The sequence below is a fragment of the Anomalospiza imberbis genome, chromosome 10 (genome assembly GCF_031753505.1).
Source record: "Anomalospiza imberbis isolate Cuckoo-Finch-1a 21T00152 chromosome 10, ASM3175350v1, whole genome shotgun sequence".
Taxonomy (NCBI): Eukaryota; Metazoa; Chordata; class Aves; order Passeriformes; family Viduidae; genus Anomalospiza; species Anomalospiza imberbis.
The window spans coordinates 1,806,359-1,821,680 of NC_089690.1; the positions used below are offsets into that span (position 1 = coordinate 1,806,359).

The 15,322-nt window shown below is 35.1% G+C and overlaps 1 protein-coding gene across 4 annotated transcripts in view; it reads right to left on the reverse strand.

Moving 5' to 3' along the window:
* IFT80 (intraflagellar transport 80) overlaps positions 1–15,322 on the reverse strand; it is a 33,902-nt gene that overhangs the window by 15,656 nt on the left and 2,924 nt on the right. For 2 of the 4 annotated variants that reach the window (XM_068200191.1, XM_068200194.1), the window contains exons 2-7: positions 14,800–14,910; positions 12,925–12,993; positions 9,490–9,599; positions 9,075–9,164; positions 6,808–6,945; positions 169–348 (exon numbers count right to left, since the gene is read on the reverse strand). In XM_068200191.1, the coding sequence (XP_068056292.1) occupies positions 169–348; positions 6,808–6,945; positions 9,075–9,164; positions 9,490–9,599; positions 12,925–12,993; positions 14,800–14,910 (698 nt within the window). Of the gene's footprint in view, positions 1–168; positions 349–6,807; positions 6,946–9,074; positions 9,165–9,489; positions 9,600–12,924; positions 12,994–14,799; positions 14,911–14,995; positions 15,015–15,322 lie in introns of those variants that run through there. The other 2 variants (XM_068200193.1, XM_068200192.1) reach the window with 2 other exon arrangements.

The window sequence follows — 15,322 nt, forward strand, 5'->3', positions numbered from 1 at the left end:
AAAGCCCCAAATGTGTAATTTGGAAAATGTGGAAGGATGGAAATCTTGATGATCCCAGAGAACAAACCTCGTGAGTCAACGTCTGGCAACACAAATTAAATCCAAAACCCCCATTTTGCACTAGAACAAGCTTTGTGATCGGGCTGCCCTGCTCTGAGGTGATTTTACCTTCATGGTTCTTCTCTTAATTAAGGTAATTTGGAAGTTCTGCCACTCCCAGTGCTGTTCCACCACGTGGGCAAAGATGACCTGGCCATTCCCACAGGCTCCGGCCAGCTGCGTGCCATCGACGGACCAGGAAAGGGCAAAAATGCTGCCAGTGTTGGGCTTCTCCAGGCCATAAGACCACTGGAAAAAAAAGAGAAAATCATCACTGCACTTACTCTGTGCTTTTAGAAATGATTTCTTGTCAGAAATACGTTTGCAGGGTTGGGATTTTTCAAGCAGTGACAATAAATGAAGTTTTTGAGATTGGATGTTTCAGTCAGAGTCTGGGGGGAAAAAAAGGAAAAGCAGCAGGCAAAGCAGAAATTAAGAAGTCACAATGCCTCAAGTACACCAGGTACCAGTCTTTTACTCACAGTTTATTCCAAGTGTGCTCTCATTCATAAATCCAGGCAGTCACTACATAAAATTAAGGTGCTAAAGAAAGAATTACATTTTCTCCACTCTGATGCTGTCCCAGTGAAGGATTAATTAAAAATTTCCTCCAGCAAAGGCCTTAATTCTTAATTCCCTCAGCCTTAGCCATGAGACTCCTCTGAAGTTTAGATCCTTATTAGTAAACTCTAGTCAAAAATCAGAATTCCCAGACCAAGACATTCTTAAAAATTTCCTGCAAATCAGAAACACAAATCATCCTGAATCTCCGAACAGATGCTTCCCTTAAAACGGACGACAAATAAAAATTAAATAATCTTCTCAGGGAATTTTAGGAAGATATTCAAGCAGATTTTAAAACAAGAAGCAAACCTCAATTATTTCCTCTCTATGTAACAGAATATATTTTTGTAAAATGCAGTAATTGAAGAACTACCTGAATATTCACATATATTTAAAGTCTTAGAGAGCAAATCAATAATAAAAACCACAAGACTGAAGTTAAATGTACACATTGGATTGACTTTTGGAGACATGAATTATCCCAAAAGGGGCACAGCTGGAAGAAAATCCTCACCTGCTGCTTCCAACACGTTTCACATTCTGATTTCTTTTGCAGAGCGTAAAACGCTAAAAATGAAGTCCTTCTCACAAAGTCTTCATATCATTTAGGTGGACAGAAATCCCAAAAATCAGTGTCTTTGTATGAGTTAGGTGGAAGAAAATTCCCAAAATCCAAATCTTCATATTACTTAGGTGGAAGGAAATCCCCAAAATCCAAGCCTTTGTATGATTTAGGTGGACAGAAATCCCAAAAATTCCAGTAAAATAAAGGTGTTGGACTCAAAAGGTTCAGTGGGGAGGGAATTCCACTGGGTGAAATCCAACCCCAGTCATTCTGGAAATTCTGGGGTGGAAAAAAGAGCTTTAATTCCACCCATTTTTGAATTCTAAGGAAGGAAATGTCAATTTTTGGACTCCAAGGAAGGAAATTTCAATTTCTGGATTCTAGGGAAAGAAATTCCCATTTTTAAATTCCAATATTTGAATTCCAAGGAAGGGCACTTCAATTTTTGAATTCCAAGGAAGGAATTCCCATTTTTGGATTCCAAAGGAGGAAAATCCCATTTTTGGATTCCAAGGGCAGAAATTCACTATTTTAAATACCAATATTTGAATTCCAAGGAAGGGCACTTCCATTTTTGAATTCCAAGGAAGGAAATTGCCATTTTTGGATTCCAAGGACAGAAATTCCCATTTTTGGACTCCAAGGAAGGAAATTGCCATTTCTGGACTCCAAGGAAGGAAATTGCCATTTCTGGATTCCAAAGGAGGAAATTCCTATTTTTGGATTCCAAGGACAGAAATTCCCATTTTTGGATTCCAAAGGAGGAAATTCCCATTTTTGGATTCCAAAGGAGGAAATTCCCATTTTTGGATTCCAAGGACAGAAATTCCCATTTCTGAATTCCAAAGGATGAAATTGCCATTTTTGGATTCCAAAGAAATAGATTCCCATTTTTGGATTCCAAGGAAGGAAAATCCCATTTTTGGATTCCAAGGAAAGAAATTCCCATTTTTGAATTCCAAGGACAGAAATTCCCATTTTTGGATTCCAAGGACAGAAATTCCCATTTCTGGACTCCAAGGAAGGAAATTGCCATTTTTGGATTCCAAAGGAGGAAATTCCCACTTTTGGATTCCAAGGACAGAAATTCCCATTTTTGGATTCCAAGGAAGGAAATTGCCATTTTTGGATTCCAACGGAGGAAATTGCCATTTTTGGATTCCAAGGACAGAAATTCCCATTTTTGAATTCCAACGGAGGAAATTCCCATTTTTGGATTCCAAGGAAGGAAAATCCCATTTTTGGATTCCAAGGACAGAAATTCCCATTTTTGAATTCCAAGGACAGAAATTCCCATTTTTGGATTCCAAGGAAGGAAATTGCCATTTTTGGATTCCAACGGAGGAAATTGCCATTTTTGGATTCCAAAGACAGAAATTCCCATTTTTGGATTCCAAGGACAGAAATTCCCATTTTTGGAGTCCAAGGAAGGAAATTCCCATTTTTGCCCAGTCCAAAACTGCTCCCGTGCCCGGCCAGGATGAACTCAGCCCCACAGCCTCCCCATTAATTAACCCCGGTAATTAAAGGCTGGCTGCAGCCCCGGGAGCTCCATGCAGATGTTTTTCCCAGCTGGAATCTGCCTGGGAACACTTTCAGGAGCTGTTTCAGGCTGAGCCCTGGGCTCCTCCCAGGCAGAGCCGAGGTCGTTTCCCCGGATCCAGGATCCCCCCAGGAGGAACCAAAGGCCACCGAATCAGAATTCAAAACCACTTTAAGAAACTCCAGGAATTTTTTTTTTTGTAGCTCCTTTTCCATGGAAAGCAGAGACACTTCAGCTCTGATGGGATCCATTCCCAAAACTCCTTTTTTAAATATTTTTTTTTTTCTTCAGACCATTGAAAATCACTCAAATATTTCCAGACTGTAACCTACATTAAAAAAAAAAATCCCAGAAAAAGCCATTTCCAAGCTTTATTTTCCAGCTGTTTTGAAGGCTCTGTGCAAGTCAGAGCACTCCAGTGATTCATGCTCCCTGCAGATGGCTGGGGCATTCATCATGGCCATAAAATGTTATCAGAAAAATCATTTTAGCTCTTCATTTTTAATAGAAACAATTTAAAAAGTGGAAGAGTCGCTGTGGAATTCCTAAATACACGGATTTCTCTTGTAAGCAAAGGTCTGACTGTGACTCCAGGAATGAATATTGGTCCAACATAAATGCAGTATTTTGGGCTCTACTTTTCCTGTGCCATAATTAATTTTTTCACTGAATTCTCTCAAGAACAAACCCAGGAGTTCTAAAAGTTTTATTTTATTAAAGAAATCCATAAAAGCAGGAACTTGGATTTCCCTTTTCTGATTGCACAATGCAGTAAAGCTTGCAGGATGTTTTCCTCTATTTTCCAAAGATATCAGGCAATACTCCACATTTTTAATAGAATGTCTAGCAAAATTTGATAGAATAGAAAAATATAAGAGGATCAGTCAAATATGCAAACTGCCAGTGTAGCAACATGGCCAAAATTCACTCTGCAATACAAGAAAAAGTTTGAAGAATGTACAAAATTTTAAAATGGATGGATTAATGGAAATAATTGCTTTTATTACACAGAATTTCCTCAGCAGAGTGTGGAAGACAGGAGTAAGGCAAAGGGCAGGATTTGACAGTCAAATAAACATCAATTTATAGATAAACATCAGCAGAAAAGAAATATTCGACAAGAAGAACACAAACAATTTGGAAAACAAAAACTTTAAATCAAACTGATCAATCCCACTCAGGGCAAGTAAGTCATTAAGAGAAGATGCATAATTAAATTCAGCATTATTTACTGGATGCCCCTACTTACTAATTACAATTATTAATTTGACCAGTGTTTAATTTTTAATATTTTTATCACTGATCCCTCTACACTCCCTAGGCTTTGGGAACACAACTTGCCTATAGGACATCTATAATAATTTATTACAGATACTTATATTTTTACATATATATAACAATTTATTTTATGTTTATATATGTATTTTATATTTTATTTATTTCTTTTCACGATTTTTAATCAAAGAAACACAATTTAAAATGTTACTATTAAATTTGTAAGTTTGGTCTTTACCACAAAGCTGCTTGAACATCCCAGGGAGGTAGGAAAAAATGAGAAAAAAGAGCATTGAGTTCAAGAATTTCATGGAATGATGCCCCAAAGTGAACACATATGCTGGGGAGGAGTTAATGATAAATATTTATTGTGCTGATGGCTGCCTGGGGAGCAATCTGCCAGGGCAGCTCCATTCCATCAGACACAATCAAAGTGTCTGTGCTGAGCAGCAAAAGCAGCTCTGCTGCTCCAGCTCCATGCAATCACTCCCTGATTCCTCTGCAGCCCAGCCACTTCTGGAGGCAATATGTGCATTCAGGGGCATTATTTACATTCAAAATCCTCAATTTGAAGGGAATAAAACCTGCTGAACACACAAAGCAGCTGGCAGCAGTTACTGTTCATTTCTATTTAAGAGATGAGTAATTAACTCTTAAAAAATAATAAACTCAAGTATAAAATAATAATAATAATAATCATCATCATCATCATCATTATCATCCTTTTAGTAAACTCAGGTAAAATAATCCTAATTTTCTACAAGAAATACTCCTAGCTGCATTATCATCATCATCCTCTTAATAAACTCAGGTAAAATAATCTTAATTTTCTACAATAAACAATCCTGTCTGCATTATCGTCATCATCCTCTTAGTAAACTCAGGTAAAATAATCCTAATTTTCTACAAGAAACAATCCTGTCTGCACCATCACCATCATCCTCCTAGTACACTCAGGTAAAATAATCTTAATTTTCTACAAGAAACAATCCTGGCTGCATTATCATCATCATCCTCTTAATAAACTCAGGTAAAACAATCTTATTTTTCTACAAGAAATACTCCTGGTTGCAATATCGTCATCATCCTCTTAATAAACTCAGGTAAAATAATCTTAATTTTCTACAAGAAACAATCCTGTCTGCATCATCATCATCATCCTCCTAGTAAACTCAGGTAAAATAATCCTAATTTTCTACAAGAAACAATCCTGTCTGCATTATCATCATCATCCTCTTAATAAACTCAGGTAAAATCATCTTAATTTTCTACAAGATATAATCCTGTCTGCATCATCATCATCATCCTCCTAGTAAACTCAGGTAAAATAATCTTAATTTTCTACAATAAACAATCCTGTCTGCATTATCATCATCATCCTCTTAATAAACTCAGGTAAAATAATCTTAATTTTCTACAAGAAATAATCCTGGCTGCATTAAAATTCCCAATGACCTGTTCAGTATTAAATGCTAATTAAAACATTGCTTTTTAGCTTGCAGGAGGTCTGAGGCAGACTTAACAGTAAATTAAATTACAGATCTGTAGATATCAAAAAAAGACATTTTTAAATCAACAAATTGACACTTTGCAAAAGAAAACTGCATTTGAGTACTTTTCCTTCAAGATAATTGTAATTAAATTTTACTTACAGCCTTGTAATGGAATTCTATTTAAACACTGCCAGTGAAAATCAGTGAAACCAGAATCACTACAGAAGGTGAAAGAGGAAATTCCAGAGTTTATCCTTATGCCTTTTCTCAAATAATCTTTAATTTTAACCTTATACCTTAATAACCTTATTATAACCTTAGAAACTATTATTACATCCTCATACCTTTAACCTCATGCTTTTCTCAAATAATCCTTAAAGGTTCCTCCTCACAAATAAAAACGTTTGAAATGCACACTCCAAATTCACGGTGAGGTGAACCCTGATTGACTGAGCACACCCAAAACACCACAGCAATTTTTTCCCAAAAGGAGCAATAAGCACAACAAGAATCCAGGACAATAAAAGTCCCAAATAATCAAAGTTTGCTGCAAAAAATCTGAGTAAAAATGTGCAGAACCACAGGAAAGCCACAGAGACAATGAGGACAGTCTGGAGGTGAAGCTGCGTTAAATTCATTTTTTATTGGAGACCAAGTTGCAAAAAACCCTATAAAAATAAGGAGTAAACCTTCAAGGGAATAAAGTTCAAATAATCGAAGCGGTTCTAAGATAATATAGTAATATAATATAATAATAAATGGTTCCTCCACTTCCTTCTCTATCGGGTTATTCTTATACACTCCTTTTCATGGTTAAAAATAGCAATTTATGATTAGTCATCACCACAAGAGATGCTTGTGAACTCTGTGGTTTTCAGGTAAAGAATTTCACGTCCCAAAAAGCAAAATATAATTAAAACCAAAATATTCTGGTCAGCAAAAAGGTGCTGGCAATCACAAGCAGTTTTTGCTAATAAAATACTCACCTGTACACTGATATCCTAAGGAATATTTGCTGTATTATCAATAAATGTGGAAAATTTCCAGACTTTTACTCTGGAATTTTCTATTTTTATTAAATTTAATAATTTTTTTCATGTATATAAAATAAATGTGCAGAGTTTTACTCTGGAAAATATTTTAAAATCATTTAAAAAATTTAAAATAAAATAGAAAAAAAAAATTAAAAACATCAAAAAATCTTTTTATCCTATTTCATAGTTCTTAAAATCTATATGAAATAAATCTTTTTGCAGAGTTTTACTCACCCCAGTTTTATCACAGAGACGTAAAGTGTTGAAAGATCCCACAGCAAATAATTCTCCATCCAGAGCCCAGGCAATGGAAGTGATGGGATACTCGTGGGGCTGGGAACTGTACAGGGCACGGCCAAAACTGTCCCAAACCTGCAGAAAATCCCAATTTCCAGCCATGGCACCACGCTTGGGGGAATTTGGTTATTCCAGAAGAATCATTTCCCCTCATGGTTCAGGGGAATCTGAAAAATCACTATATGACAGTTCATTTTTGGTTTATATATTTTTTTTTTCTGTATTTTTGTTATTGCAGAAGTGTAATTTCCCCTCATGGTTGAGGGGAATTTGAAAAATCACGATATTATTTTTAGTTTGAAAAATCACTAGTTCATTTTTGGTTTATAAATTTTTTTTTCTGTATTTTTGTTATTGCAGAAGTGTAATTTCCTCTCATGTTTGCAGTGTGATTTGAAAAATCACTATATTACAGTTCATTTTTGGTTTATAAATTTTTTTTCTATTTTTGTTATTGCAGAAGTGTAATTTCCCCTCATGTTTGCAGTGTGATTTGAAAAATCACTATATTACAGTTCATTTTTGGTTTATAAATATATTTTTTTGTATTTTTGTTATTGCAGAAGTGTAATTTCCCCTCATGTTTGCAGTGTGATTTGAAAAATCACTATATTACAGTTCAATTTTTAGTTTATAAATTTTTTTTTTGCGTTTTTGTTGTTGCAGAAGTGTAATTTCCCCTCATGTTTTCAGTGTAACTTCAAAAATTACCTGTAATACATATACTAATAATATATATAAATATTATATATTTAAAGATATATTTTAATATATATCTCACTTTTGTTTTATATATATTTTTTTTGTATTTTTGTTACTCCAGATGTGGAATTTCCCCTCGTGTTTTCAGTGAAACTTTTAAAATCACCATATTACAGTTCACTTTTGATTCATATATATATTTCTTGTATTTTTGTTACTCCAGAAGTGGAATTTCCCCTCGTGTTTTCAGTGGAACTTTTAAAATCACCATATTACAGTTCACTTTTGATTCATATATATATTTCTTGTATTTTTGTTACTCCAGAAGTGGAATTTCCCCTCGTGTTTTAGTGAAACTTTTAAAATCACCTGTAATATATATATACTAATAATACATATATACAATATAATATATATATTATAATATAATCTCACTTTTGTTTTATTTTTTTTTTTGTATTTTTACTATGCCCGAAGTAGAATTTTCCCTCATGATGAAGTGTAACTGGAAAAATCACCTCTATTATTCCTCACTTTTATTTTATATATCCACTTGTTATACTTTCATTATTCCAGAAGAATCATTTTCCCTCAAGACACAGAAATGGGAGAAATAATTGCCCAAATTAATTAAGTGTAACTATATATATATGTGTGTGTGTATACTTATATATAAATATATGTATATATGGATATATAATTAATTAGTATTGGTTTATTTAATGCAACAGACTTGCTTTTTGCCATGGTAAATACCACATATTTCTGGATAAAATATTCGGGATAAGTATTTTTGCACCCCTGAGTTTTGTTTCCTGTAAATTACCCCAAGTCTATAAAAGAACCCTCTGGAAATTTAAAAAAAAAAAAAAAAAAAAGAGATTTTTTTAAATGGAAATCAACAGAATACCAGGAAGTCAATCCAGAAAACAATGTAATAATTTATTGGATTTTTAGAATTCCTTAATTATCTATTTGCTACCACAACCATTACACAATTAAATGACAGAACCAACACGTGACACATTGAAAAATCAGTTTTTATTTAAGGGAAGGTACTCAAAAGGTGCTTTGTATTTTGGATGCAGATTGTATGATTGTATTTCCTGCATCCAATTATTCACTAATATATTTCAAACTTTACTGAGGATTCACCAATGTTCCTGCAGTAGAAAACAGCAGTTTTATCTCCTCTAATTTGATATGGCAGCTTAAATTAATTCAAATAATCACTTCTATGTTTGGACACATTTCTCTTTTTGTTTCACTCCAATTTTACCAATTTTCATCCTGCTGCATTAAAAAAGATTTGTAATTTTATCTTACTGCACAGAGTGAGGTGTATTTATTAATAATACAATTTTCTTGAGAAGTGAAGGATTGCTCATTTCATGTTGGGCTTCCAGGGTAAAATTCAAAAATTTCAGGATATCCAATAAATTTATTATTCATTACTTATTATTTAGTTTTGGGCACGGAGTCAAAACTGAAGGAGAACTCACCTTATATCTGCAATCCTCCCCTGCAGAAAGAATCAGATCATTCACTGAATTCCAGTCACTTTTCAAAATCAGGCCATCGTGGGCTTTCCACTGCAAGGGAAAAAATCAGTTCAACAGTTGTGACAGCTTCTCTTTTTAATATTCATCACTTGTTGGACTTGAGGATCTTGCAGGTTTTTTCCCAACCTTAACCATTTTATGAGTTAGCAGAAAAATAAATTAAACAAAGCTTGAGCAAGGCAGAATCTAAGCACAAAAATCTGCATGAAAATCCTTCACCCAAAAATCCATTAAATTGTTTAATCCAAAATAATTAAATTCAACAACTGCTTCTTAACAAGAGAAAAGGGAAAAGGCTTCTGTATCTTTATTTCTGTAAATAAATCTCATGAATTAATCAGATTATTAATGGTACCTGCAGAACTTTAGCATTTGGCTGGAGGGGTTTAATAATCAGCTGCTGCCCTGAGGTGTAGAGAACTTTGTCAGAGTCAGGTGCCCAGGACACTGAGTACACTGGAGTTCCTGTGGGCATGAAAAAATACTGTATTTAAAATAATAATAATAATAATAATAATAATAATAATAATAATAATAATAATAATAATAATAACAACACAACTTATTTATTGCAAGATACAATAGTGCATAATAAATAAAATATTTCATTATATGTAATATATAGAAATACATCTAAAATATTTAAGTACATCAAATATAATAACACAATTATTGCAGAAAATAGATTTAGATGAGATAAATATCTGTGTAGATAACACTGGACTACATAAATGTACATTACACGTTTCTCAAGCCTCTTTATCTATTGCCATTTACCACATTCTCAATTTCTAAAACTACAAAAAAAAGGTTTTTTAAGTGCAGAAAAGTCCAGACAACCAACAGGAAATAGCTGCACTTTGTATTTATATTCAGATAAATACAGATTTTATTCACTGATATATTCAGATTTTATCCACTGATACAATTTCAGTCCCAACTGTCACTCCAGAAATACAGAAAATCAAAAAAATACTCACCAAGTGACATCAGAAAATCAATCTTTTCACCCCAAATTATGAGGCTAGACACAAAAATGGGTGGAAAAAGTTTCGTGTTGCACCTAAATTGTTCTTTTTTCCATTTTTGGGTACCATAATTAACACAGATTTTTGTTTTGCTGCACAAACATCCCATTCACAAGTAACTTCCCAAATAAATGACAATAAGCACAACTGGCCACAGGCTGGACAGATTTTTCCCAAGTAACTGAAACTTTCTTAGACTGAAACTCTCAGAATTTTGTATCTGGAATAAAGCTGACTGTTCCGTTTTAAAATCATGTTCCAGTTTTCAAATTAGATTTTTTGAAAACAGAAGAAAGCAAAAATTACATGGAAAAAGATCCAAGGAAAAAAAAAAGAATTTAAAAAAGTCAGACTTGCCAACTATGCAAATATTTTCCATATTATTTGACAAGATTTGTCTCCTCTGAAGAAAAATCAAAGGATTTTGCTACTTGATTCCTTGAACTAAAACTAAGAAAGTTTAGTAAAAAGCTTGTCCAAGTATTAAACTGAGCGACTGAATTAAAATTGTTCAAATAAACTATTTTTAATGGAACTTTATGGTAATAAAAAAACCTCAGAAGGGTTAAAAATGCTCTCACAGGGTAAAATTCTCAGTGACAATTTTGGCATATCAAATTCTATCTCCAAAAATGACTCAGGAATATTCTGGTATGGGAATATTTTGATGAGATTTAGATACTTAAGTGATTGAGCAGCCCTAAAATCATCCAGTATCTCCCCACTCCTCCCTGTGCAAAAAGCTGATTTTATGATGGTTAAACTCCATTTGAGCTCCCAAATATTCACCCTCTAAATTGAGACCTGGTGTCGTTGCTCCTGAAGATTTCTGTATTCCACAGATTTTCTTTCAGGGAATTTTATTCCTTAAAAATACAGAATTATTTTTTTTAACTTGTCAACCATCGGAGCAGACAAGTCCCAGAAACACAACATATATTAAATAAATGTGGCTCTGGCTGTTTTCCTCCTGGCAATTCCTGGTGAAAATGCCATAAATTCTGTCCCCAGCTGGAGCAGAAATTCTAAATAAACTCTTTTTTTTTTTTCCTGTCCTTTCCTAATGCTGATCTAACAATCAGAAGAGTTTTCTATTTAAACCAAATGTTTGCCTTTTTTATGATGGCTGAGGACTTAACCACAATTTCCAGGGCTTAACAGCAGGAGCTGAGTTAACTCATTTCCTCCTGCACTTAACAAGGACTGGCTTGGGAAAATGCTGCCAACACCCTGGAAAGCCCAGAGGAACAGCCCCACTGCAGGGAAAACAGGAATATTCAGGCAGAAAAGGAGGCTAAAAGGCAGAAAATTGGGATTTGAGGAAGGAAGGTCTGGCTCATCCCACAGCAGACTCGGTAATTGCAAGAGTTTGTGGGGGATTTTGCATTGTCACAGCAGGAGAAACTTTAATTTAAATAACTTCAGTTCTGGTGAGGGCGTTTCCAAAAGAATGTAGGTATCAGGAATAAACTCCTCCCTGGGGAGGGCTGGGATGGAATTCCCAGAGCAGCTGCGGATGCCGGGGTGTCCAGGACAGGTTTGGGATGGTGGGAGGTGTCGCTGCCATGGAGGGGATGAGCTTTAAGGCCCTTCCAACCCAAACCACTCCAGCATTCCGTGATAATCCTGTGGCTTCCCAACACATTATCCAAGAAATCCATGGAAAAAAGTTTCCTCATCAAAATGGATCAGTGGAAGCCCAAATACAACAGTTCAGTGTAAGGAGAAGGAGGAACAAAAGGAAGAATTTTAAGGAGGAATAAAGGCCAAAGACGGAACAGGCACGTGGATCAGCACCCCAAAATACCAGCCTGAAAATTTATTCCTAACACAAGGAGTGCAGTGAGGCAAAGGAATGCTGGCAGTGGGAATTTTTTCAGTTCTTATAATAAAGGAAGGGAAAAATTGGTTGAACATGATGCACCACTCCTGCAGAATCCTGTCCTGACCCCAGGTATGGCCATGCTTACCACTGGGACTGTGGGATTCTGCCTCTGAATTTAAAGGATTTCAGGGCCTCACACGATTTGAAGTGGAAAACACAAACACAAGGTGACAGTTACTCCATGGGGACTCAACTGTGCTTTTCTACTGCAGCAGAAACTTGCAGAAACCAATGGAAATTCCTATTTCAAACTACAGCATAGAAAATACTTGGTATGCTTTTTCAAACCTCAGATAAGCAAAATGATGCATAAGAAATTTGACAACATAAACTGAGAAATGTTAAAGACTATGTGCTTCAGTTTGAATATGTTTTTTTGGTTTACCTTTTTACCTGACAAACATTGCATGAGCAAGTGAACTTCCTTAAAAGAACTGAAATGCATTTTATATTCACTGCTGTGGTTAAAATGCCTTCCCCAGGTTGAAAGAATTCAGATCATTTGTTTCAGACAGAGATAAGGGCCTGACATTTAACCCAAGCCCAGGTGCATGTGGTTTCTTCAAAAATGTCACAGGGTCACACGGGCTCTATCTATGAAGTCTGAAAAACAAAATTTAGCTGAGGATCTTCACTGAAATGGCACCAAATCCTCAGCGTGGGACTGAAACTGCTGCCTAAAAATATTGCAACACTTTGAATTTGAAAAAATGAAATACTTCTAAAAAATCTTATTAAAATGCAACTCTGTTTTACATTTAATTTTAATTAAGGCTTTAACACCCTTGAACAAACCATCACTGCCATATTTAGGGTCTGTTATTTAAATGTATTTCAGAATAACAAGTTCTGATGGAGCTTTGAGCAAAGAACTCACCTTGCTGAGCCAGAGTGGATCTCAGCATTCCACTTTTAGACCAGATTTTCACTTGGCCATCTTCCCCAACTGCAAATGAGCACAGAAATCAACAAATGCCATGCAACAATCAGTCTAACAAATGTATTTGTATTTTAGTCAGGAAACACGTGAGTTAAAAGAAATCCAGCATTTCTTACAGGTGAATTGCTTTTGTTTAGTCTTCCAAACATGCAATAGGAAGTATATGAAGGAAAAATAGTTAAGATGGTTCTTCTGTTATTATCAAGAAACCCTCCTTTCCTGAAAATCCCTGAATTCTTTTCTGAAGCTGCTCCTAGGAAGGGAAAATCCATCATTATTAAGCATCCCAAATTCTGTATTTTTGATTCCTTCAATGGCCCAGAAGCTGCTTAAAGGAGTCTGAGAAGGCCCATGGGAGCAGGAGCAGATTTGGTGGATTAAACTGGAGATTTCACAGCTGATAAATGGTGGAAGTGAAGATAACTCTGTTTGGATGGCTTCAATTTTCTACCATAACTGTGTGTAACCAAATAACCCAGTTTATTTATTGAAGAATTCACTGCTCAACACCACACAGTTAGGGCTGCTGTAACAGCACACAATTCCTGGTGTGGTGTCATTTTTAAAATGCTCTGGTCCTTCCATTTAGGCCCCCCAGATCCAATTAATGAGGAAAAAGGTGCACCTAGAAATTAACGTATTCTTCCATTCATATATAATTTATTTACCATATTTCAGGTTTTTATATCTGGCCAATGTAGTTTCAAATGTTTTTTAAAAAAGTTTAAAAAAAACCCTCAACAAAATTAAAAATCTTTCTTGTGCACATTTGATGCTATTGAGATATAACCATGAAAATATTTGAAGTGGTGCAGTAGCAATGATTTATTTACTCTTCCTCCAAGTGCAGCTGTGGTATAAGAGGAGCTGATCTCCTCAGAATAAACTGGAAGTGGTGATGAATTCCCACACTCCCCAAAAAGTGTCAGTGTCATGCAGTCTCATTAAAGAAAAAAAAAAGGGTTTCAAAAGACAATTTTAACTTTGTCTTTGGAGAAGTTCCTGAGGCAATGCTGTCTTTAAAAAGAACAATATTTGTGTTCCTCTGGGATTCCAGAGGAACAGGCCAGACAGAGTTCCTTGAAGCAGCATTTCAGAGTCTGGAAATGAGCAGATCCAAAATTATCTTCAGTTCTTGTGGCCTGAGCTGGAACTTGTCCAGAGGAATCAGCTGTGCTCCATCAGCAGGAGCTGACACCACCACAAACCCCAGCACAGGCAATTTCAGCAGCTCCCCTAAAACCGAGACAGAATCTGGGAGAAAAAACGCCAAAAGCAACTCATTAACAAAAGATTTAGGACAAAAATTGGGGTAGAAATAAAGAAATTGTGGGCTCACTCCCCTAGCATTAATATAAACAGGCTGTAGGTGATAATTACTGATAAGTGAGGAATAAAGCACAGGAATATTCAAGACCAATGAGCCTTTCTGGCTAAAAACCCCCAAATCTGCAGGGAGAAATGTACCATAAATGTACCAACTTCACAAGTTTTTCCTGTAACAGATAGAAAAGAAAGAAATCAAATATTCTCCTTTCTGAAGTTCAGAACAGCCACAAAACCATCTAAGCACTCTGATATTAAAACACGTATTTTCAATTGGAGTGGATGACTTAAATGAAAAAAGATAAATGTTTTTACTAGATCTATTAATTAAAATGGACAACACTAAGCTAAAATAGCATAAATTAAATAGTGCAAAATGAACTCCTACTAAACAAGGTGGTAACAACCTCTGTGACAATTAAGACCACAAAAAGGTAGATTATTATTTTAGTTTTCAAAGCACTTTATTAATATAGGAATGCTCACCTGTAACCAGGGCTGTTCCCTCATAATTCCACCTTCCTGCAAGGACAGCTCCACAATGTGCTTCTACACTTTTCTCCACTCTTCCTAGCTTGGAAATCAAATGGAATTTCCCTAAAAAAAAAAAAAAAAAAAACAAGATACAGTGTATATAACTTACATGATTATAGATAATTAATTATATTACATTATTAAATACATTACATATTATTACAGCAGTGCTGGTACCTTCTGTGGAAAACACAGACAAAGCAAGAAAGCAACAACACAAAGAGAACATCCAGTTGTTTTTCACAGCTCAAACCAGAACGATTCCTGCTCCCAGCAGCCACCCCCGAAGTTTGTAATGATTTCAACAGAAGGATCAGGAAGTTTTTCTTCCCAAATAAGGGATGCTGCTTAAATCCAGGAAGATCAAATTTAAACTGGAGCAAAGAGCAGACAATGGAGAGCTTAGAAAAATGAGCAGCCCAGTAACTGAAATAAATGACTTCAAAATTAAATTATTTTTATTTATTTGATCTAG